Source organism: Phodopus roborovskii, unplaced genomic scaffold (genome assembly GCF_943737965.1).
Source record: "Phodopus roborovskii unplaced genomic scaffold, PHOROB, whole genome shotgun sequence".
Classification (NCBI taxonomy): domain Eukaryota; kingdom Metazoa; phylum Chordata; class Mammalia; order Rodentia; family Cricetidae; genus Phodopus; species Phodopus roborovskii.
Window position 1 is genome coordinate 29,510,992 of NW_026126558.1, and position 27,659 is coordinate 29,538,650.

At 32.8% G+C, this 27,659-nt stretch overlaps 1 protein-coding gene across 1 annotated transcript in view; it reads left to right on the plus strand.

Annotated features, from left to right (window-relative positions):
• Positions 1 to 27,659, plus strand: part of Cdh8 (cadherin 8) — a 360,861-nt gene that overhangs the window by 297,204 nt on the left and 35,998 nt on the right. The window contains 2 exon segments of the mRNA XM_051201426.1: positions 3,401 to 3,522; positions 16,322 to 16,439. Of these exon segments, the coding sequence (XP_051057383.1) occupies positions 3,401 to 3,522; positions 16,322 to 16,439 (240 nt within the window).

Sequence of the window (27,659 nt, forward strand, 5' to 3'; positions counted from 1 at the left end):
GTACTATTAGACAATAACTTGAGGAGTTGACATAGTTTATCACCTGTTGTGTGTCAAATAGGAAGATAGGAGATGAAATGGTAACAATAATGATGATGATTAGTGTAGACTTCAAAATATTTTGTACAGAGAGTAATTCCTGATGGGCCTTGAAGGAAAGTATGATGTAAGAGAAACAGGATATTTCCCTTAAAATTCAGGCATAGGTCAAAGGATATTCATATCTTATAAGGAAAGTGAGTAGTAATGAATAAGCAAACATAAAGACAATAGCAAATCTGGCACAAAAATTGGATCTTTTTGTTCAGCTCTACAGTCCTATAATACAAATAATGTCTCATTGCTTCAAGGCCAATGGCTTAGTATAAATGGAACAATATCTTAATCTCTTTAGAAGATACATAGCTTAAACTTATTCTTAGAATGAGAGAGGATTTATTAAAGAAAAGAGACATTGGTATACAATAATTGAAGCTATATTTAATTACAATGAATCTCATCTTTTTCTATAAGACAGTTAAAGCTACCACGTGTGTCTACTGCATTAATGTCACTTCTCAATTCAGTGGAAATAATTTATCTTTTCCTTTATTTATTTTGTTAAGGAAAAATACTCAAAAAATACTAAATAAAGTAGAAAGTCCTGATATAACTAAGTAGACCTCCTAGCCATGATATATAAGATCTTTGTTTTTACCACACAATCAGAGATAGAGAGGATGGTGGATAGAAGGAGAGGGAGAGAGATAATGAAACACCAGACCCAACAATAAATTGTCATTTTTAAGTACTAAGATGAAAGTCTGTATATATGTGTTTGCATATAAAATGTGTACACACAGCATCAAAGGGCAAACAGCAATTACCAACCACCATACTGGTAATTTTGGAGGTAGCAAACATTGTCAGTGGGCCTGACAAAATGACTTACCATGCTTTTCACTGCAAAAGATCAAGACACTGCTGAAGGACTAGGATAGATTTTCTCTGTACTTTCTATGATCTACAGTGACAGACTAACTCTTTGACACAAGCAGTTTATTAAGTCTTTGATGACTACTTGGTAATGGTATTGTTAGATTGTACACAAAAATATTAAAAGAAGATTCTCTGCAATTATTTATCAAAAGAATTGTGTTAGAAAATATAATGAATTAGCATTATAAAAATAAATAACAAACTATTTTTTCTGTTAAGAAACATGATGCTAAAAAAAAAAGATAATTCATTACAGGGGCTTTTCAGTGGTAATATAAAACCATAAAATAATGAATTTAAATTGTACAACTTTTCAGGGAGGGTTATAGATAACAAATGCAATTCTAAAATTATTTATGTTTATGGAATACATTAGATAGATTCAGTATGATATCTGTATTCAAACTCCAAACATTGCTCAAACCAAGATAAATACAAGAAATATGGAAGCATTTGAGGACTTGGTAGTATTAGGTGCCTGAAAATAATATATGTTCCCTATATTTTTCAGGAAAAAGGATTCATGCTTGAAAGACCAAAACTGAATAAACTTTAATATTATAACAGTGTAAACTATTTTATCTAAACAAAACAATATATATAGTGCTTATGATACTGAAAATTACTAAATGCAAAGACCAGAACATATCTTGATATATGGCAGTTATTTATATGATAACCTTTATTTCTTTCATTATAAGATTTACAATAATTTCATCAGTAAAATGTTAAATTCTGGATTTTCAATTTCCATGAAGAGACAAATGAGTCAAAACAACTATGAAAGAGGTAAAATTAGTGCTTTAAAGTTTGTTTGTTAAAAACACTATTCTTTCTAAACTGCACAAGCTCATGGTCAGGGTAGAGAGCAATATAAGCCTTCAAGGACAAACCATTTTACATTTAAAGTGGAACCTTTGCAGAATTTTGTTGACTAGACAAATTTGAAATGTCAGTTTCTTGTCTTTGAGACATGTTGTTATATGGTTATAGAATTTGCATTACATTAAAACTAGACAGCCACATGCTTCCTCTATAAGAAGAGAAGGAATTAATTCACTAGACAATAAACAGCAGAGTAAAAAAAAAAATTAACTTGGGAGGCATTATCTTATTTGATTTTAGAAAGTTGTATCCCATTACTTACGTGAGAGTAATTCCATGTAGTCAATGTCAGCTATCCATGATCAAATCAATTTTTAATATAATAAAATGCTTCCCCATTTAGCTAAATTCAAATCTTAATGGTTAGTTAAGGAGCAATAGTAAGTTTGTAGCATGGCTATAGTTATTTTGCCTGTGCTTTAAAAATCATTTTTATATATAAAAATCATTTTTATATATAAAAATAATAATGAATATTTGGAGGTTTTAGAGATTTTTTTCTTAATCAATTGTCAAAGTGAGAAATTTGATATCAAATGTAAGCCTATTTTTTCATATTAAAAACCAAACATGGTTTTCTCATTGTTTGCTTATAAAGAGCCAATGCCACAGTAGGACAAATAAAACACTCTCTATTACATTCTGTATAAAGATTCGAACAAGGTACAGTCAGAGTCAAATTGCAATGCATTTTGATAAATGATAAAAAAAATTGCATAAACCAGCAATACATTTAAGAACCAACTAGACTGTTTGTCTTTGTGTGAGTGTGTGTATGTGTGTATGTGTGTGTGTGTTTTCACACGTAAGTACATATACATTATATTTATATTTACATTAATATAATATATTATATTAAGGATCACAGATTACATGTTAGATTCTCTACTATAAGAATTAACCTAGAAACACTAGAAGACTATAGTTTTATGTATATGAAAGTATTTATGAAAACATCACTACTAAAATAACTCAGTATTTTTGGCTTTATCAAAAGATATATTCTGATTAATTTTAATGAAAAACAAGATTTACAAAATGTATTACTGTTCATCTCAAATTTTATCTTTTCATGATTGTTAAGAACTCCTTTTCAACAAGTGATTTAACGCTGCTCTGGTACTGGCTTCTTAGATTTATGCTTAGAAAAATAAGTAAGAACTCAGAATGGGCACTTTTCTCTCTGCAGTGAACAGACAAATCTTTGTTGTTGTGTACATTGATTTTCCTATACATAATGGCTTTTATCAATAATATAATGCTTACTTCGTAAACAAAGTCTCTCTTAGTTTATTTACACATGCTACTTTGTGAGGTAAACTTTAGAAAATGACATATAGAATATTAATCTTTTGCCTTTTTTTTTTAAGTAGAAAAGCACTTGCTGTTCTTGCCCAATACTTTTAGGCTATACTCTATAATTGCCATGTGGAAAGCATCCAGTGAAGGGAAATAGAGCTAGACATAGAGAGGGAAGTTGAGTTACAAGTTCAAAGAAAACACCCTGAATGCTGATGCTGTTTTTTCCTTCCCATAGGAAACCACAGCCAGATATCCCGAGTGCCTGTTGCTATTAAAGTGCTGGATGTCAATGACAACGCCCCTGAATTCGCAGCCGAATATGAGGCATTTTTATGTGAAAATGGAAAACCCGGCCAAGTAAATATCTCCATGTTGTTAATGCTGAATATGTTTGTATACAACTGTCTCATATTTAATTAACCTGAATAACTAGTGCATTTGCATTGGTTTGATCTACAAAGTCACAGGCATGAAACTCATCAAAATGGGAACAGAAGGGAATATTTGTCTTTCCCATCTATTAATTCTCTTCCTACTTATGACAAAATTGGCTCACAAACTGGAATGTTCTACTCTCCCATGAACTCAAAGCCAAATCATTCTCTTAATATTCATCAGATATGGGTGATGGCTGGGATTGTCTTGCAGGCAGGAGCTCAAACCAGCATTCAAATTACAAGAATCAAGTAAATAGTTCTGGAGAGGCATGCATTTTTTATTTATATTTAAACAAATAACTCTTAAATGATCACCTCAGAAAACAGATAGTTTATAGGAAGTTTTAGGTAATAATTTTTACATCTCTATGCATGTACATAAATGTAGGTAAAAATAAGATAGACACCAAATTTTTAGAAGTGCCCATAAGGCATTTATATGTGTAATAGTGGAGCTCATATTGCATAGATAGAGATAATGAAGACAGGAAAATAAAGGGTAGCAAATAAAAGTATGAAGCAGATACAAAAGATGAACAGACAAAAACAGGAAAGAAGGGAGAGAATGAGGGAGGGAAAAAGGAAAAGAGGAATGGAGAGAGGGAAGGATGAAGGGAGGGAGGGGAGAAGGGGGAGAGAGGCGAAAAAGGGAAAGAGGGAGGAAAGATGAGAGGATTGGGGAGAGTAAAATTAAAGGACAAATTCTACAGAAATCACTGTGCTCTGAATGTCAAAATGGAACTAGCTATGTAAAGTATTACAAAACCACAAATGTAATAGATTTATTTTAACAAGGTGCTGAAGTACTGTATGTTTAAGAAATTTATCATTTTTCAACTTCCTAATTTATTTCTGGATGGTGACATTTTAATTTAAATAAACAGCAGCTGACAGCATGACACTGGAGTTGTTAATCCAACTATTCTTGTGCCTCATGTGGGTGTTAGGAATTAAACTTACTATTTGCCAAGAAGCTTACCTGACAAGAGTCATATTTTTTTATCCTAAAAAAAAAAAAAAAAAGAATAGGACTGTAGCTCTCTAGCTCTATTCTTTTATTCGATACTATGAAGGGTTGAAGGGTAACCTGCTCATAGAACAGTGGGCAAATTCTTCTAGACTATTCTTGCTTATCTAAATGCTAAAGGTTACCACACACACACCCCAGTCTACCAAAAAGCAAAGCAAAACAAAAGAAACAAACAAAGAAAATAAAACACACACTTCACATACATCACAGCTAAAGTTCTCATAATAAAAGGCATGATACTTAAGTAACTAGGCTGTATTTTAATCAAAACAGTTTTTTATTTTCATATTCCAAAATTAGCCTCGTCTCTTTATTTCATGACATAGAACTGTTAAGCATGAATCAAACCTTTCAAACATCTTCCATTTATGATCCTTATTGGCAGAATAAGCCACCCTGTGTGTGTGTGTGTGTGTGTGTGTGTGTGTGTGTGTGTGTTTGTGTGTGTGTGTGTTGTATGTGGTTGTGTGTGTCTGTGTGTGAGTGTGTGCGTGTGCGCACATGAGCACACACATGTGCGAGTGACTGCATGAACAAATATCAATGACACTATTAATTCAAGATGCTAGATTAATTAAACACGGAGAGTGTGATCAAAATATGTAAGGTCAAGTTCAAGGATATGGTTGCTACATGAACCAGAAAATTGATAGGATAACATAGGCACCACAGATATAAACAAAGCATTTATGTATCATACAGAATTTGTGAAAGGCATTAGAATTTAAGGAGAACTTCATTGCTCATGCAGAACTTATTACACAAGTTCAGAGTCAATGGCATTGACACTTCACACGTTGGCCTCAATAGTGATATTGACAGGAATGCTGCTTGGATCTCTAGGAATCTGGAGTTTTACACTATGGAATTTGACTGTTTATAAGGATTTAATGATTTTTTCCTGCAGTTCTTCTTATCTTCAGAAAAAAAAATAATAATAAAAAGCAACACATGCATTGTTTCCTCTTCTCTGCAACATCAAAATAAAAAAGTTGATAATTTGTTTTATAAGTTTTGCAAATCACAATGAATGGTTTATTTGTGAACAAATGTGTTTGCTGTGTGTATGCATCACTGCGATGTGTCTCCTGATGAATGTGCTTTCGGCTTGCTTACCAGAGTTTTAATTCCATGAAGGGATCAACCATTGTTTTGCATTGGTTTGGAACATATATCAGACTGAGTGAAGCATCTGCTACCATTTGAACAACTTCCTCAGAAACTCTGAAAACTTTGTGTCAGCCAGAAATCATGTAGGGTTCTTTATATCCTGTCTAACTAGTAGTGACTGAGTATCTAATTCCTACATTTTATTTTATTCTACATTTCCCTAGGCTTTTTATTCATTAGTAAACTATGTGTCATGCACTTACAAGTTTGAAATACATTTATTTCTTTATTTCTTTTCCTTCCTTAATTTTTTTAGACAATTTCTCAAATATACCACAGAATTTTCTTGTACTTAGAATGTGACTGACACTGTTCTCATACTCTGGATCAATTCTGTATCAGTTACCCCAGTATGGGGTATTCTAAGTATATACTCTTATATCCAGCTAGAATATTTGTTTAGCCATCTCTCATAATATCACGCAAATGGCTAACTCACTTTGGAATTACAAAGTGTATCCTCAGTGATCACAATAACATGAAAATTAAACATTCAAAAAATAAGTATTACTGACTAAATTGATAATATTCTTAGTATTGTTCAGTAATTAATGTCTCCTAGAAAAATAATTTTAGAAATGTACAAGACATTTTCCAATGGCTAGCGTACCTGGAATATACACATTTCAGGATAAATATATAAAGAAACACCTTCAGTGTACTTTTGCACCTACAGAAATTTAATATTTCTCCAAGGCTAGTTCTTAAAGATACCCAGTATAAATGGTCTGTACTGGAAGGGCATACTCAAAACAATTTAAAGTACCTCACACAAATGGAGTCTAGTGTCAATATAGAGATAGAGAATCTGCTGCAACATACTCGTTTCAACAGTATTTGATTTCTCTACGTACAAGTAGGCTAAAAGAAGGCAAAGAGACAGGACCCTTTGCCATGTCTGGGTAATCCTCTCCATTTCATGATGAATCCTATTTAAAGAGGTATAACTATGCCTTAGAGGAAGCATAGTGAGTCACATTTGTTTCTGTGACCTTCTCAAAATTGTAAAGCACAAGGCAGAGTTCACAAACTTATTTTTTTGAGAGAGAAACCATCACTGTTATATAGAAGCAGGAGATACTGTCTATCACAGAAAATCAATCAAATCCTTTTGTTTCAGGATATTTTATAATGGTCCTGGTAAATAACTAAATGCTAATATGATATTTTGGATCACTGTTCATTCTCCATTAACACCATATCTAAAATATATAGGTAAGTTACATCACATGATCTCAATCAATGTCTGCTTTTGTTCATCTCCAAATAATTGGCAGTCAGTTACATGAGATACATAGAAATGATCTCTTCACTTAGGCCTGACTACTACCCTGAATAAAATTTGGACTGTGAATTGTATTTAAAAAATTATGTCTGATAGGTCATACTTCTTATTAAGAGCGTGTTTATTGTTAGTAAGTAATCAGTGAGCAGCAAGTGTGACCCAGGGTTTGGCTAAGCATGAGACATTTAGTGGCATACAATGTCTATGATCAGACTTATAAACATAGAATTTTCATTCTGCTACATGTACATTAATTTAGAATTTACACATTTTTCAAGAATTTTTTTTCAAATACCCACCACAGAAATAAACTAAGTAAACCTAACAAGATATAAATGCATCAAGAAAAGTCCTCAGATTCTAAAATAAGTTCCACAGGGACAGAAAACATTTGTCTAAGTGTTAGCCAGAGATAATGGGGATCCCACTGGACAGGTGGAGGAACAGGTATCAAATATGCAGAGACTATGTCTTCCTTAAGTGTGCTTAGCAACAACTCTACATTCAGAACCAAACATGAGAAAGCAACTTAGACCAGCAGTCACAGTTGGCCAGAGAGTTTCTAGGACTCGATTCTGCATCTTATTTCCTTGACTAGATATTCCTAGGATTTTATTTCAAATATTAATGCTTTGCTTACTATATAGAGATTAATAGCAGCTTACTCCCTAGAGCTTCTCAGACCAGGGACTAAACAGTTATTCATTTTTGATGTGTGTCAAGGTGCCCTGTTTAGTATTTGAAATATTCAGACAACAGGTTAAGACTTTTCATTCCTCCATGAAACTGTTTATCTTTTCCCTATAGATGAATGTAATGAATTAGAATATGAGTTTTGTCAACATCTATACTGAGAACTGTTGTTTAGAACCAAGCCATTAGGTCTGATTTACAAGAAGAACATAACAAAACCAAAAGACATTAACATAAAAATTTCATATATATCTGGCAACATTTTAGGCTTTTAGCATTTATTATAGAATTATCACAGCCCACCAAAACATAGTTACCCACACTTATGGGTGATGTGTAGGATAGGTAGTATATAAAGAATAGTAAGAGTATTTTAGAATTATATTTTAAATTTATTTCATCCAGCAATGAGAAGTTAATTTCTCAGATATTACTGCAGAAACATTTGCTTTACTCTCATACAGGCAGTATACATGCTCACCTCTTTTTCACTCATGTATTGAACAATATTAATTATGCATTTATGATGTACCAATCATTGTAACATCATTTGGGAAAACAATATGAATAGGTAGAAGCATTCTCATAAAGCCTAATTAACACATTGTAAACAAAATAAAGTTGATGAATCACATTATTTAAGATTTTAAGTTAGAAGGAAACAAAAAATTAAATCGACATGAAGGGGAGGCGGGGGGTCTTCTAACAATCCACTTAAGCCAAGCACAACCCTCATCAACATCTCTGCTTGAAAACTGAGGACATGTGTGGGTGAGAATAGAAAGCAAGTACTAGATTATCTAGAGTTCCATGTATAAGTAGAGTTTGCACTAGTATTTGTGAGTGCAAAAAGTCTGTAAATGCCAATCTACTCATTAGTACTTTTGCCTCAGGTCTTGACAATAGTGACAGAAGTAATCGAAGCTGTTTATTGTACATGGAAAATAATACATAGAATCATTTAACACATTATAGACATTATTGGTTGATGAATTTGATATCTGCATCCATTGCAAAATATGGAAGCCAAGGCTGAGGAAGAATAGGTTTTTTGTTTACTTTCTTTTTGTCTGAGACAGTTTTTCACGGTGCCTCATGGTGCCTAACTGACTGATAGAATATGATACTGGAGACTAGGCTGGCCTGGGGCTCTCAGAATTCCACCTGCCTCTGTGATGTTATTGAAGTAATGCACCACTACATGCTAAAGAAAGATTTCATGATGCTACAGAAATGTTCCAAACTCAGTTCCTGAAAGTGCCAAGCTTTGCAATTTTTAGAGTCTCATTGTACTTCCCAAAGAAGAAAGATTTTAAAATTTTGTGAGTATGTAAAATAACTCTTAGAAACCTTGCCATGAGACCAATAATATTTTGAATAAAAATGAGAAACACAATCAAAGGGGAAAACATATATCAACTCCAGTGAAAAATAGCATACTTTACTCAAAAGCACTTTATGAAACCTTGGATAAAAAGAAAGAAAGATTCATAAGAAAAGTAAAGATAATTATCCTTTGACAAACACAAGAAAGAATGTATTTGTAATTTTGTTCATTTGTTTTTTCAGTTTCTGAGGCCTTTTATAATAAATAAAAAGCAACAAAATAACACTTGTGTTTTTCCAGGGATTTAACCTTTCTAAGTGAAGTCCTCTTTTGTGACATCTCTGCCTACACAAGCAGGAGGCATGGTTGATTTAAACAAGATGAAATTGATGAAATCAACATAATAAGTGAAATACTATTTTTCACATGACTTTGGGTAGAATAAAGATGTCTAGATAATGGGATCCTTAAAACTGTACATGTAGAAACTGTATGCAGCAATACATTGTTAAGTGGGTTATTAACATGAGTATGGCTTCCAGGGTATGATTTTGAAAGAATTAAAAGCATATAAGCATATATAATAAAATAGAATATATGGAGTAAGAACAATACAAATGCCAGTCATTTTTAAGATACCCATTTTATGACACATAATTAAACAATGGGAGTTAATATAAATGCTCATATCTTAGGCAATACTAGGCAGGAAGGTATTAGTTTATTAATACACACATATAAGTATGGTTCTTAGATTTGAGGCAAAGCTTCATGCCACATATGTCAGACTGGAACTCATAATTTAGCTATAGGTAGCTAACTACAGATTTTCCTTCCTCTACTTTTCATGTGGAAAACTATATATTTAAAAGTTCAATGATTGTTTTGTAATTAAATAGCAATGAAGGTTGAACATCTATAATTTAAAAATCCAAGATACAAACTTCTCAAAAATCCAAGTATAATTGGTTCTTGGGTCTACATATAGGAACCAATAGTGTCTAAAAGCCTGTAAATCATTTTCAAGAACCTCTTGTTTTGTTGCAGGTCCTAGACGTTGTATTATGGTTCCTGACAAGGCTATAATAGTGTTTAAATATATAAGGTGAATTCTTGCTGTATAGTTTTAAACTTATTAACTATTCAGTAAGAATTTAGGAAAAGGTAAAACTCAGATGAACTCAGATGTTTTTCCAAAGTATTGATAGGAGCATGATATTAAAGAAAGCAATACTGATTCTAGACTCTAACAGAATTTAAGACTAGACATCATATTAAGAACATAAACTGAGTACAAACTGGAGCCAAGGATATTAAAAACATGAAGATCTTAATGGTCACAGTTCCACATCTTCAAGTGATAATGATACAATACCTTCTCACAGAGGTTCATAGTTCTATGAACCAGAAGTACTAGATGACAGTATTTCTAAAAGAAGGTTTCTAAACACAACTGGCGCTATAGCATAATATTCTGTGAGGTTATGTTATTGTGTTGTATTTGTGTGTGCATGTTTTATTTGTATGTTTTTGTGATTGTTGCTAAATAAGGCTAACAGTTAAACACAGCCCACGAACATTGACTTAAGAAATCGCCTTAGGAATATTTACCTTGTTGGTGGTGGCTCACACCTTTAATCCCAGCACTCATGAGGCAGATGCAAGCAGATCTCTGTGAGTTCAAGACCAGCCTAGTCTACAAGAGCTAATTCCAGGACAGCCTCCAAAACCACAGAGAAACCCTGACTAGGGAAAAAAGAAAAAGAAAAGAAAAGAATATTTTGTTGACTTGCATTCCCCTTTTGCTTATGAAGGCACATGAATTGCCAAATGGGTACTATGTGATATTTTGGTCCTACAACTCATTTTTTATTATAAAATATTTCAAATTTCTATTATAAGATATAAATAAAAATTAATGACTGAAGGGAAGGAACTGCCTGTTAGACATTACCTTCTAAGAATAAATTACAGTTTAGGAATTAATGTTTGCCAGCACAAACAGGAATTGGCACATAAGATTATTTGCTAGTAAATTGAGTATGGAGAAGAGATAGAGTTGAATAGGAATTGATATATAAAACCTAAAAAGACAACTGGAGTTTACATCGAAACAAAAGCTAACTACTTCTGGGTTCATAAAGCTCCATAACTGGTGGAGTGGTTGTTTTAATATTGATTATTACTGGTCAGCAAGTGTACACAGGAAACAAAAATGGTAGTAAAACCCCAACATTTCCTAATATGCCATTCAGAAAACACCAACTATAGAGTATCAATAAAAATGAGGAAGATGAGATTAAACACGGGATGAGGAGTTAGCTATTTGATAATGGATTTATCGGAGACACTGAAATTCCTCATTGCTTTCCTGATGTCCTTCTTGCAGTATGCCCTTTATGCTGTATGTTCTGAAGGACATCTGGCATGTTTGAGGTAATGTTGGAGCTAAAGGATGTTTTCATCTTTAAAAATTACGTAGGAAGTCATTATGAAAAAGAAGAAAAGAAAATCCTGACAAAGAATGAATGGCTAAACAAATTAGCCCACACATTCTGTCAATAACATGTAAATGGAACTGTGATTACAACTGGGTCCTTTTTCTAGTTTTGATATAATTGGGTCATTTTATAGAATTTGGCAGGGGGTGTATTTCTTTTAATATTTATAATTCTACATTTAGTCAATAAATCATGATTATTTTAACTTTATTATCATGAAAAAATATTTTCAGTAAAATCTCTCTTGGAAGATAATTTTCAGGTGTTTTGTTTTATTTGATTATAGACACCATAGATAATCTGATGAAATCCATATGATTTATTTTATTTTTGCATGTAAATTAAATAGTACAAAAAAATTTAACTTTGAGTTTAAAATATGAGTTAACTTTGAGTTTAAAATATGAGTTAGCTAATATTTGTTCACCAGTGATCTATATCAACCCAAGTTACAATCTACTGCTGTAAGAAATAGACATTATCCTTTCTGGAGAGTCAATACATATAGCCAGAATAAAACTGGCTGTAGTAGAAGAACAGGGAAGAAGTTAAAAAAAAATATGTATTCTACCATCTTACAAACATACCCTTCTTTTACAACTTCTTTTACATTGTCTTCTAATGAAACCACTGTAGAAGAAGTTATAAAATAAGAATAAGAACATTTTCTGAGTGACAGTGTGACTCAGTTGCTTTGTTGGTCATCATTACACAGTATTCTTAGAGATTACACAGAAACAAATGCATACACATGTATTTATATGTATAATTTTGCATTTCTGAAGCCCTGAAGATGATTTTAAAAGTATGACATATTATTACTTTCTCACCTTTTCTCCAGGTAGTGCTATGATTATAAATATTAATTTGATTGTGAGCTTTACCATTCAGAATCAGTATGAACAATGAAGATACATGGTTCACTTTATAATCTCCAGCAAGTTAGAAATTTAGGCTCATCTTTACTGAAATGCAAATAAGAAAATGTGGAAGTTACTGAACTTTAGGTGAACCTTTCATACCAGTGAGAAGAGTGTAGCCAGTGAGTAACGAGGTATGTAAAAGATGAGATACATGCTTTTGATATATTAGTAAGCCCCTTAAACTTTATTTCTTAGGGAACTATAAAGATTAGTAAGAATGAAAAATAATAATGCTCCAATCATCATTTATTTATCAACTATCCATTAATTTACTTATCTAATACCCATTATGTAATTGCTTGCTAGACATGTTGTCATAGCACAGAAAGGGAAGTATCTCATATACTGTCACGTTTGAAGACTTATGGAAAAATTAATAAGTGGAAATTACAATAACTCATTGGCAATGTTCTAATTTATCACAAAATAGTCCTGTTAACAGATCTAATCTTCAAAAATGTAAAATACTGGACAATAAAACTTGATAAGAACTATAAGAATCCCATGCAAAATAAGGATCACAGATAATCTACTATTTTATTAAAAACAGAGATTTGTTATGATATATATTATTAGTTTTTCTTTTTACACTATTTCTTTGAAAGATTCTTTGATGAGCTTCAAGAAATACAATGTCTGTACATTTTAGAATTCAAGCATGGCCTTGACATGCATTTCCTTAAAATTCCTTAAATTGTCTGTGTTTTCTTTTCAACAGAGAAGTAGAAGTTGATTTTAGTCTGTATTTAAACTCAATAAATTTCATAATAAATTGTTAAGCCTTAGGTACCTTAGTAGCATAATAAATTCATAGATAGATGGGAAGATATCTAGACTGAAAATTAGGTATACATTCCTCATCTGTAATTTCTCTGGACACTTTTATCAATGTCCATGAAAAAGATATTTAGTTACTTTAAATATCAATGGTCACACAATCTCACTGTAAGAACTCTTTGAGTTCCTCTTGCCATCTCTGAATTGCCTCTGTAACAAGACTCTCTGGGGTTTCACTCCCTTGAATATATCTGCACTTGTTTTTATTCCACTGTTTAAGTATATTTAGATTTTATTACATCATTGAAAAATTCAGCCTTCCTAATATGGGTATCATATTGAATTTTAATGACACAGAGCCCTTCATATGGTCTACCAGCATCAATATTCTGATAAAATGCAGAGGCTCAGGTGATCTGTTTTAAAATAATATAAAGCATCAACTATATTTTAACCCAAAATGTTGACTGTAAACAGTTTATGGGATATTTAGAAGGTCATTAAGATTCACCAGCTTAATCACTTTCTTCTCAATTCAATACAAACTCAGCATGGCTTGACTTTGACAGTAAACCCTTACCACCCTCATGACTAAAACTACTCTTTTTTGTTTTGTATTCAAAATGGTTTTCACACTTGAACCTGTAACAGAATTACATGGGTTGTGAAACTTGCATATTTTTATGCCCTGCCCTGATACTTTCTGGTTTAGTAATTCAAGTAAGACACAAGAAATTGCATGCCCAATGTGTTCTGGTTGACATAAATGATGGAAAAATCATGCTTCACTTCCAGTATGATGATCAGACGAAATTTCTGACATGTAGTATGGTAAGTAGTTGCATCCCTTTACTACAGGTTCAATAAAGTACTGATTGTATGCATTGTTTTCATTATGGTGAATTCACTAATCGAATAACTCTCATCTTAGTAAAATCACAAGTACATATGAGCCTTTTCATTCACATTATTTGCAATTACTATGACTATTAGTACATTAACTATGTATACAATTGAAACACACTTCCCTGTGACCTCATATTATCAAGAAAGTTTGTCTTCAACTGTTTCATTCTTCATAAGCACTCACATACACAATGAATGAATTCTTTAACAGTCTAACCTGTTAGGAATAGGTCTGTGAAGAGATTTACATAAACAGGTGCAAGATTGGCACAACTGATTCAAAAGAGCCCCTGTCATCCCTTTGAATTTATAACATGAGATTCTCACAGGTGTTCTTCAGTAAACGGGTCAGTTTGTGCTTGTCATTTAATAACTGTATTCACAGTTCTAAGGAGGTGTGTACATTTAAAGTATTCTTAACTTGCCCTTTCATTCAAAAATTTTTGACACTATGACCCTAGAACTTTACCCTGCTCTTAAATACCAAAGCATATATACTATATGTTTAGCAATAGTATATTATAATTTTTTCTTCTCAGATCTGGTTAACTTGATTCCTTCTCTGTTTGAGTAACAATTGTTTTCTAACAATCAAAGCATCACATCACCAAGCAGTAGCAATGCCCTTAATAAAAAAAAAATTAATAATGATCATTTCATTGGATATTTCAAAACAGTATTATTAAAATTTATAGAAAAAAAACAGTATTTATCTATGAGAAAACACTTTATGTGTTCTAGGAATAAAAAAGATATTACACCCTTAAAGGAGGAACACTAACACAATGTCTCCGGTGTGGAAAGTTTTAGTCACAAACCTCTCTGCTATGCTTAAGGATAAGTTACACTTGCAGCTACCTTTATCACAGGGCAACTCAAACTGAGTGCCATTATAATGAGTTATAGAAAGTATCTAGGTAAGCTTTTTAAAATTTTAATGAAATGTAAATATTAATTTCTAACCTTAATGCATTTACAAATATATTTTATGGTATGATACAAAGACTCAAGAATACTGGAGTTCAATATCATTGTTCTCAGATTTGAACAAGTCACAAATCATTAGATAATGTCATGCACAAAACTGATCAGTTTTCTTTTCACTGAAAATTTCAAAGTACAATGGAAGATTCGCATTCAAGTATATACAATATATTTAGAACCATGATTGTATAATCAACATTTTATTATCCTGAGAGCTTTTCCTTCTTACCACATTTTTTTGCTATGTCTATTATCACCTTTTCTACCATGATTCATGCATATTGGGATCATATGATAGTTATATGCACTAGAAATATAAGCCATACTTGTTTTACTATGTGAACTCTTGTCTAATGTTTCATGTTGAAGTAGCAAATATCAAGGAATCATAAGTGAGAGTTAAGATAATTTTCTGTCATCCTAGGAAACAAGGTGGCATTGTTAGTGTGGCTTATTGAAAATGAAAGTAGCACCTTCATTGTGTCTATCTAAACAGCTCTCTGCACAGTAGCAATTCTTCTAATCCCTAGTATTTTTTTATCTTTGTATACAATCTCAAGTGCTGTTTGTATATATTACCCACTAGCTTTAAAAACATCATTCATCATTGGAAGAGAACAAATGAAACTCCTCAGGAAGATATCTTGTAGGAAGTTTTGTGTGAGGACCACTCTATCTGGCAGCAACACATCACCTGATGGGTAAAATGGTGTGACGATTCAAGGTTTAGTGTTACCTCCAAGATCCTCCCCAAAGCCCACTCCAATCACTGTAACAGTTCCAAATCTCATTCTAGATGCCTGTAAACACTCTAATTGGAAAGACACCTGTAATTGCCCATTGGAATTTTCAAATACACTTAACTTTGCTATTTCAAGCCGCAGGCATTAAAAGGAAACTAAGGTAATGCTCTTAATATCCATCAACTTCTCACAGCTGAGGTTTTAAAGTAATGGATTCTGCTCAAACCATTCTTGACACAAACTATCCATGACAATTTAGAAAGCTGAAAATGAATCTGTGGACCAAAATACCAGACCACAAAAGGGATATCACTGGCCTATTACAAGCAATGGGAGCCCTTGAAATGATCAGAAATGCTGATGACAATTTTATGTTACAGGTCATTCAAACAGTAAGTGCCATGGACAAAGATGATCCCAAAAATGGACATTATTTCTTGTACAGTCTTCTTCCAGAAATGGTCAACAACCCAAATTTCACCATCAAGAAAAATGAAGGTAAATATGCTAGCTTTGTGAAAGAGTGCAGGGTAGAAACTGGGAGGCAGGTGCAGTTTTCTCAATGCAAATGGAAATAACAAGTAAAATAATTTGTCATGAGTAGCTGAGAGCTGTTTTATGAGCAACATAGCAAGTTAATTACATAACATCCTATTCTTATTATTGAAATTATAGAAAAAATATGTTGATGGACATTAATGGTATCCTGAAGAGTACCTCAATCTCCCTTTCAATGATTCCAAGTAGACTGAGATCCTGAGATATCTGTCACAGAATGAAATGGTTGGCACTTTGCAGTTGTTAACTTTTAATTGAATGTTTAGTAAATCTTTAGGGGAATGCTATTCTAATTTTCCTGGTTTGTGGGTACACAATAGAGTTAACTGTTTTAATCATTCATGAAGGACATTTCTTATCAGTATTATATGGGAAGTAACACAAACTAATTTTATTTTAATGTCTCTGAGTCACAGAGAATATTTGATCTATTTCATTGTTTCTTGAGAGCTTTACTTATATGTCTAATGTTTATTTTACTGTGGTTTATTGTAAAGCATGGCTGTAGCTCTGTCCATTTCATGTACATATTGATATTTCCTCAGCTACTGTATTTTGGAATTTTATCATTCATTGGGTTCTAATATATTTATCTTAGACTTAACCAGTACAATATTTGTGTTGTCCAGGACTGATTTCTGGTTTCCTTATAGGCATTCCTTTGTTTTCCATATGTTTCAAATAGAATTTATATTCAATTAGTGTAGAAAACTTTGGTTCATGATGATAATAACATTTTGGAATATTGCTGTAACAGTGTGAAAGAAGCTAATACATTTTGAGGAAATTCCATTATGAAATAAAATATCATTTTATGGCTTACCTTAAATGTATCATGGCCTCACCTTTCACCACAATGCTTTCATAAATGTAGATGTGTCACAGAAAAGGAAGCAAGAAGGTAATTATACAGACGTTACTCACCTAGGTGGCTTTCACTATCATAAACATTAAAGTGACAACATTTCAGTTTACCTCCTAAAGATGGAGCTCTTGAATGTTAGTCATCCTGATAAGACACAACTATCTAAGAACATTTCATTTATGAAGATAGGAAGGATTCATCTTTTAAAGAAATATTGTGTATATTCCTATCCTAAAAGCCTATTTATAAAGACCAGACTGATATGGGAATTTATACTAATGTGACATCTGCTTATTTTGACCATGAGCTAGTTGTTAACTTATTACTTTTTGTAAAATATGCCATATTTAAGAAGTTTATAAAATTAATATATTCTCACTCCTTATATTCAGAGAACATTACTTTCTTCTACTCATTCCATAATCTCGAATTGCAAAAGTAATGGATGAATTAGAGTTAAATACTGGATTGCAGAGGAAGTCTAATTTCATCCTCTATTTAAAAGGACAATATTTCTGAAGAGAAAAATGTCATCTAATAATGAACAGATTTCATCTGTTCTCTCTGAATTTTTGGAATTAGTAGAAAAATGCAAATTAATTGCTGTGTTACACATTTCAATAACCTTTCAGAGGAGTATTTAAAGTTGCATGGATTATGTATTTTGTTTTATAACTAGAAAGTAGGATCATAAATTTTGGCATATCTCCTAGGTCTGAAAAAGACTAGTTGTTACAAAACAACTCTGGATGAAAAAGGATTTCCATGTACTACAAGTATTCATTTTAAATCGTATAGCTATCTTTTTTTGCAAATTGTGACTGCAAAATTTGTTTTTCTAAGGGTGAATATTTTATCAAAAGAAGAAAGAGCTGCTGTTCATATTTATGTCTGGAAAACATCATAAACTAGGACTGTCTTGTAGAACATAAGGCAATTGTTCACTGTGATTTTGGATTCAGGATCCAAATATTTAACATACCCTCATAGAATAAATCATGATACTGAAGGCCTTTAGAATAGATATGTAAAGTTTATATATAATTTGCCTATACCTGAATTGTAAATTCATGATCTGGTTCATAGGTTACTACTGCTTTGCTTATGGATAGTTACTATGTAAAAGAATGAAAACAATGTGTTTTAAAAATGTACAGAAACAATTAAGATGTCAAAGAGTCTGTCATTTTTAAAATGTTTGTTTAGGTAGATAAATATTTAGTAGATAGACATGTAGATTTAGAAATGGAAAGTTGGTATATATTTTCAAGTATTTTCAATGTTAAAGATGAGAGAATATAAAGTTGAAGGTGATAATTTGTTTTGATCTACTGTGATCTCTAATGTTAGAAGCATAAGATAAAATCAACTGTTCTAACTGTATTTGTAGTTATTAGTCATTTAATTCATTCTTAATCTGTATTTGTAAATGATTGGAAATTGATACTTTTTAACTGAGATACTCCTGATTTGTACATTTAAATCTATGAAAAAAAGACATTTAAACATTTTCTGATGCCCAATACATTCAAACCCATACTTGATGCCTGAATTACTCTCCCACTTAATTTGATCTTCTTGTAAGCAGTTGAAAATTTGAGCATTTTCTAAGAAACTTACAGCCATGTCTTCTAACTCAAAGTTATTGTGATCTTCCTTCTTAAATAGATTGGTCCTCATGCAATTTTCACTCCACTAATTTATAATCAAAGACAAAATGAGATAGAAATGAGCTGTCTCTTTTATACTACACAGTTGAATGATTTCACAAATAATTCTCCTTGTAAGTATATAGGAATAATATTTCTGTCATAAAAAGATGGCCATTTTCAATATGGAGGAAGGAAAAAATAAAAGGTCAAATATGAAGAGCCATTTATATTATGCATACTTAAAACTCAGAGCACCTTGGATCTTTAATTTTGCAGAACAGACATTGGCTTCTTCATCTTATAGTTGGCTGAATTTATAAACAGAGTTTTGTTGACCACATTTCAATATTTACTTCCATTCTAACTGTGGAACTGGAAAATACCCAGTAATTCTGTACAAGAAGACAAGAAAGATAAATGAACTTTTTACAGATATTGAAATACCTTGCATTCAGGAAATTTGAGGTCTGCAGAACCTGCTTTTTTGCATAACACTGTAAGTAAAATAAAGGTTTGATTGGAATTGTAACATAACTGGCTGCTGAAAGGAAAACTTTTGTGGCTTGTATTAAAATATTGAACTGATTTAACATAGGAAAGCAGGAAACTGTGAAGCTCCTTTTTTTTTTTTTTTTTTTTTTTTTTTTTTTTAAAGAAGAGCCTATGAGAGGAAAATGCACAGTGAACTTAAACTTAATCAGTAATTAGTTATGCTTGAGAAAAATCTGGAAGAAGAACCAGATTCTCAAATTAAGTTGTTTATCGTGTCTGGAAGCCTAATAGTTACCCTTAATACTGCTAATAAGACATCGACTCAAGGACTGTCATTGAATCTCATTGAGGACACACCAGAATAGTATGTATGAAGCCCAAAGAAACATGTAAATAAGAGTCTCACTCTGAACAAATAATATTGATAATGTAAATGACACAAATGCTGAATATAGCTTCTGAGCAAACACGTCTTGCGTTAGCTAAATATCTATAAAATATTTACTAGTTCCAATTTCAATTCATGCTTTTTCTAAAGAATTCACTCTCAGGTGTAGGCCTACTTCAAGTGTATATATACAATAGTCTTTCTATAGGTAAGTCAGTGTATAATTTCTGTCATCTGTAATACCTTGCTTCCACAATCCTGTGCTGTGATGTATGTATCTAAAATCAGACTGAGACATCTCTGAGGATGTGGAAAACCATTCATCAATAAACAGCACATGAACTTTTTCTATATGAATATAATTTCTTAATCCTTTATCGCTCACTTTGCATATCATTCCAACTAGGCCTCTTTAAATTTTTTTTTCTCCATAGATACTTTTTTATATACAGAGCAGTAATTTTCAAAGTGATGTCATCCATGACACTAACTCTCAATATTCTACAGTCCCCAGGGTGTTATTTTAGAAAAACAAAAGACTTAACAAAAGAAGAGCCAGGAGGAGAAGGAAAAAGGGTTGTGAAATTTAGTGCCATAGAAATCTCTTTCAACAAACTGAAGCTGAGCTTTCTCTCTACAGTGGCTACTCGCTTTTCCATGCTTTAAACCACTTATTATCCTAATACTGAGTTGTGGGAACTCCAAGGGTATACATTTTGCCTAGATTGTCAATTTTCCTTTTTTTTTTTTTTTTTTTTTATTTACTTTTAACCTTTGGTTTCTGTCCGTTAATTTCAGACTCTTACTTTCCCCAAATAAGTGCATGTTGACTAAACCTAAAACAGACTTTTCTGATCACAAGCCAGCCAGACTGGACATCTTCCTTCCCATGAAACTATCCAGAACTCTTTTCTTGGGATAAAGAAAGGTTGTTCTTTTTTCTATAATTAAGTGATTTACACGCCTGCATGATAACTGAGCATTAGCCCATTTTGTTGATTCACAGTTAGTGGATAAGTCATGGGTGCTCTTTCTGACTAGCATACTCCTCCTTAAGTTCTTCCATCATTGAAGGATGATTTGAACTAAGAAATGCCTATTATAACTTACGTTTTCTCTCCTCAGTGTCCATTACTAGAGACACCATCCTTCCAAAATAGCACATTCGTTGTTACTGCTTCCCCCCCCCCAGGCAACATATCTACAATGTGGCTGTGTAAATATAGTAATGAATATCTTTTCTTATATTCCACTATGGAGACACTGCACTAGTTTCTTTCTTTCTTTCTTCCTTTCTTCCTTTCTTTCTTTCTTTCTTTCTTTCTTTCTTTCTTTCTTTCTTTCTTTCTTTCTTTCTTTCTTTCTGAGATCGGGTTTCTCTGTATAGCTTTGGAGCTGGTCCTGGATATCAGGCTGGCCTAGAACTCACAGAGATCTGCCTGCCTCCTCTTATTGAGTGTTGGAATTAAATGTGTGCACAAACACCCCCTGGCTACATTGGTTATTTCCAAGATGATAGAGCATAGGCTCTCTAATAATGCAGCTTTCTGAGACATGTTTTTAAAAATAGCTTCTAAAGAAAAATATAGGGGAAGCTGCATACCAGCAGCTGTTTATAGAACAACTCAGAGCTGGATTTTTGCTTGTTTGTTTATTTGCTTACTTTTAGCCAAGCTTGCTTTTTACCCTGCTACTGTTTATGTCATTGAAGTATAATATTTACTGATATATCATCAACTTTCAAACTCAAAAATAGATCTTAGGAAAGGCCAAGTTTCAAATGAACATGACTCTGCTCTGAGCAAGAGAACCCAGGGTTAAAATTGAATGTGGAAATAAAATGAACCATCAATCTATGCAAACTTTCCTTTTCTAAAAAATGTGTTATACATGATTGATAATTATTTCATCTGATTAGGGGTATAGGGTAATATCGAGATTTTCAATTTGATTCCATTGCTCTACCTGTCTATGTGTATACCAATATCAAGCTGTTTTCAGGACTAAAGCTCAATAATAGAGCTCGAAGTCAGGGATGGTGATGCCTCCAGAAGTTCCTTTGTTGTTCAGGGTTTTGTTGTTGTTGATTGTTTGTTTTTTGTTTTTGTTTTTGGCTATCCCGGGCCTTTTGTTTGTCTATATAAAGTTGAATATTGTCCTTACAAGGTATGTGGAGATTTTGATGGGCATTGCATTGAATCTGCAGATTATTTTAGGCAAGATTTCCATTTTTATTATGTTGATTCTACCTATCCAAAAGCATGGGGGATCATTCCATTTTCTGGTATCTTCTTTACTTTCTTTCTTTAAAGACGTAAAGTTCTTGCTATTTGTCTTTCACTTGTTTGATTGGCATTACCCCAAGATTATGAATAGTGAGTGTGCTGGTATTTAATGGTAATTACAAGATAAGAATGCATTAAAAATTAAACAAAATTTTGGTGAAGTTGCCTGTCAATTCTATTGTCCATTGTTCTACACATAAGCTCCAGGTTCATTCTTTAGATTCAAAACACCAAACTAGGTAGACAACAAATTCATTCCCCTTCACTTTTCCTGGAAAGTAAACCTTCCACTCACTGCCTTCTCTATTTAGCTAATTTCTAGATAATAACTCAAGGAAAATGTCTCCTTGTCTATATTGTTATCACGTTTTATGAAGTTTGTCCTGTTTGCTTTTCTTTGCAGTACCTCATGACTCATGCTAAGGCAGGTATGAATCAAGAAATGTCTCTTTCACATATATAAGGTTATTAATAATATATCATGTCTTTATTCACTCATTTATTTATTTGATATCCATTTATTTTGTGGCTCACCCATATCAGAGAATGCTCTGTGAGTTGGGAATAAAGTAGTGAATAAAACCTTCCCCTCCTATATAATGTATTTTGTTCTCTTTGGGATTCACTTTTTGAATACCAATTGACTTCTCAGAGAGGATGCCATAATTTAGCAGAAGTATTTGTCATATAGTGTAGAAATTCATAGGCAGTCTGAAGAATACTCTGATTTAGAGTGTAATGGTCCACATTTTAACTTCTGTACTGTCGTAAAGTTGCCTCATAGACCTTACCCAATTTGTGAGCCTAACCCTATATAAAAAAGAGTTAGTTTTCATTGATTCTATCATTTCCATCTTAAAGAAGAATTTGGCTGGTCAAGTGATGATATCAATCTGTCACAATGGACAGATGATTCTCCACTGAATTTCTTATTGATGCTTCTGTTATGAAAAGGTCTAGATGAGGGATGTTGAAGCCCACTTCTAATTGTGCATATATAGTTGCAAGTTCAAAGTATTAGATGTGTCCTCTACAAAGGCACAGTGACCTGTGGATATGGTGATTTCAGTCGCTATACGGTGTGTGCTTTGTGAAGGTCACCTCTACTTTGCTTCTGAAAATCTGATAGTTGTGTTCCAGTCTCATTATACATACATAGTCCATGCCTCTTTCTACACCTATGCATGGTTATCTTGTTAATTAAGGAAAACTTTCTCTAATTGTCAGTATATAATATTTGCAGATGCCATCTAGTTCATAGAAAAGGGCATTTGGATTGATTTCTGGACATGAAATGATGTAATACTATATGTACTGACTAATGATGCTGTAAAGGGAAAGTGGCTGATAAACATGGTAAAGGAAGATAGTAATTATTTCCTGTACACCAGGGAGTGATACTAACTAACTTTGTTTTTATACCTGAAGCTTGCTTATTAGAAGTATTCCCCTCCACTGCTTGGCTGTATTAGTCTCTGACTTTGGAGGCCACTTGTCTTAGTGATTTGGGCAACAAATGAATCCTTAAACAGTAGACTGAGTATATCCATCTGTTTACAACTTCTTTTATTTTCTTGTGTTAGTCAATACTAGTTTCTTGAAGATCACCTTATGGTTTGCCTCTCTTCAGTCCTGGAACTTTACTTTCTACACATCTTCAAAGAAACTGTTATTGCTAGACTACTAAAGCTCAACTATTCTAATACATTGGCTGTACAAAATTATGTAACTTGAAGGAAGATTACAAATTTGGGATCACTAGCTAAAGGGCAACTAGATAAGCCATTTAGTATTCTACAATAGAATATAAGTGTTTGATACTGTTAAAAGGAATTGTAATGATAAACTCATAGAGTAGTGGAACAAAAATGCAGAGGGAAATACTGGTAATATGTGTAGCAGCCATATACTTTGTTTTTTTTTTTCTTATCTTTCCAGAGATATCATACACTACACACACACACACACACACACACACACACACACACACACACACACACACTATATGGTTAAATTGCTCTCATATTCTAGAAACACTGAAAAAGCAAATAGCAGGGTGTAAGGAGTACGGTTTTCCACCTGCCGCCCGGTCTTGTTCTGCCGCCATGGCAGCCACAAATAACACACAGAGACTCTGTATTTGATACAATGCTGTTGGCCCCGGTTACTTGTTTCTTATCAGCTAGCTCTGTCTTAATTATTAACCCATTTCTATGTATTTCCACGTGGTCTTACCATCGAGAAGCGGCTGGTGGTTCTATTCTCTCCAGACTCTCCATCTTGACTCCTTCTTACTACTTCCTCTTTCCTCCTTGTCTTCTAGTCCCGCCTATCTTGCTTTCCTATTGGCCAACAGTGCTTTATTCATTAACCAGTATAAGAAACAATGTATACAGAATGACATCTCCCATCAGCAGGGGTTTCCAATATTTCAGATTCTAGTTATTCTACATATCTTCTATAAATTAAATCAAGGAAATGGCATAAATCTCTTAAGATATTTAATTATTTGATTCAACTTTTACTTGTCAGGTAGATGTTCCAGAAGAGTTTTGAAGTAGTAAGATTTATCTATCTCTTACACATTTAGTGTAAAATGTTCTGATATACTGGTGACTCACATGAATGGAAAATAAAATAATAGGCCAAACTTCTTTTAAAAAATGGAAGTGTTTGGAGATATTCCAGGTGAAAAAAACCACATCACAGGACTTCTGTCTGCAGAAAAATAAAGTTCCTGCTATTCTTATGGTTTTATATCTTATTCTAATTTATTGTAGGATATTAAGTATAAGCTACACAATGAAGATCTGCTTACATGTATATAGAATTTAATATAGAAGAGTGGATAAACAAATAGTACATATATCAGTAAAACACCTGCAAAATTATTCCAGCGTATCTTCAAATCATAAAAATAAAAATAAAAATGGTAGCTGGAGAGATGAATTGACCACAGTGTTTTCCACACATACATGTGTGCCTGAGTGTAAAAATATAATAGGGTGATGCTCATCTAAAACACACCTGACTGCAAGGCAACTAAAGACAGGCATCATTTCTCTATCTCTTGGGCCAGTCAGTCCAGCAAAACCAATGAGTTTTGGGTTTAGTGAAAGACTCTGGCACAAAAAGTAACATGAAATATAAATGAGAAGATATCAGATATATGTATATAGTTGTATTTATTCACCCATTAACACACATATAAATTCACATACACAAAGGCAAAATACATAGACAGGCAGGTCTATGTCTGTGTCTTTGGATGTGTTCTGAAACTTTTAAGTCAGCATAAAATTGAAGTTTTTATAAATATTTATGGTCAAAGTTTCCTATGGAAAACATCATAATGGTAGGATAATTATTCATAATTTGTTTTCCTTTTTTTTGGAAGTTTTTTTCTTATTTTACATATTGATCCCAGTTCCCTCTCCCTCCCATCCTCCCATGCCCCTGATACCCCGCCCCCATTCTCCACCCACTCCACAGGGAAGGTAAGGACTTTCATAAGGGACCATCAAAATCTGCCAAGTCATTTGGAATAAGGCCTAGGTGCTTCATCTTGTCTCTAGGTTAAAGGAGCATCCCTCCATGGAGAATGTGCTCACAAAGTCCTTTCCTGCACCAGGGACACATCTTGGTTCCATTGTCAGATGTACCATAAACTGCCCAGGCCCTCCAACTGAGTTCCACGTTCAGGGAGATTGGATCAGTCCAATGCTGGTTTCCCAGCTATCAGTCTGGGGGCCATGAGCTCCCCATAATCATAATTATTTTTTCAAAGAAGCTAGACAAAATATAGTTGTAGATAATTATGTACAACTTATATGATTAGGTTAAGAAAGGAACTGAGGAAAAAGTTATGCCCAGAACTAATATTAGTAAACATTTTTGTCTAAAATGAATGGTAACATTTTAAAGAACTTGGTTTAAATTGCCATAAATTTTGTTTGCCATTTGCCATAAATATTGTTGTTTGGAAACAGAAAGCATGATTATAAAGATTATGAATCAAGTTCATGTGCTTTCAGAATTGGGAATTTTTATAATTTTGGAAACTGAGAGTCCTTTGATGATTTTACAAAAAACATGTACTCTTTCACTAGTTTTTGATATTATAATAACACAATAGTTAGAATATGTGGATAGTCTAATGCTTTAAATGACCTGCCATCTGTCATTTTCTCTGTGCATCACCGAGAAGAAAATCAGCTAGTATAATGATTGCATTCTTACTAGTCACCATTGTCTCTGAGAAGTTGATACTTTATTTCTGGAATGATTGCTTAATAGAATTGCTCATATTTTACTTTCTCCTTTTCAGTAAATGTGCTTTTATTGTGAAAATTATATAAGTTTATATATCTTGAGCTAAACAATGAAAAATGTGCCCCAATATCAGTTTGTGTGAAACTAGAAATTAGAAAACAAAGACAAAATGAAATTGTCTATTTAATGTGTTATAATCATATAAAACAATACGGTGATTATGTTCACTACTCAATGGGCATTGTCATTATTCCATATGTTGTTTTAGACTCTGTAGATTAGGTCTCATATTCATGGTGACTTTTCAATTCATTACAATAGTACAGAGTCTAATAAGACACTAATGGCACTGGGACCAGAATCTAGACCTGGTTCATGAACTGGCTTTTTTGATCACATTCCATATGGTGGGGTGCCTAGTTCAACCTTGATGCAGAGAGGAAGGGCTTTATCTTGCCTCAACTTAATATGCCAAGCTTTGTTGACTTCCCATAGGAAGCCTTACCCTTTCTGAGGAGTGGATGAGATAGGATGGAAGGTGTGGGGGAGAGCAGAAGGAAGAGAGGTAAGAGGAACTGTTGTTGGTATGTTAAATGAATAAAAAAGTAAAATAAATAATAATAAAAGTTGAAGACTAAATTAAATGAGGATAATTTTCTAAAGTTTAGAAATCTTAAAAAAATCCAGCATCCATTATAACAAAGAAAGTATGCTCAGAATGGTTTGCTATTTTGTCTAATAGATAAAGATGTTTATGTCTCAGATAGGGTGGTTGAGTTTGACTTCCTACTCTAATTAGTAGAAGGAAGAATGTGACTCTTATGAGTTCCATGTTAGGAATGTTGTAAATTCTATTAGCTCATAAGACTACTCCCAAAATATAGTATAATGATAAACAGGGAGATGTTATCATTTCCTGATAATCTGCAGAATCATTGGTAGATTCTTCACCACTTCGTTCATTTGGTGTTAATATTATGGAAACAATAGAAAAAGAAAACAAAACAAAAACAAAAACAAGACACTATTGTGGGCCCATGTCTTCAATATACATGAAATACAGAATCCAGAAGATAAAAGGAAAAACTATGGTTCAGATAAAGGTTATAGAAACTAGGAAGCCTAGACTACACTTAGTTCCTTATAGTTCTTGTCCATATGAATATATATATATATATATATATATATATATATATATGTTTGTAT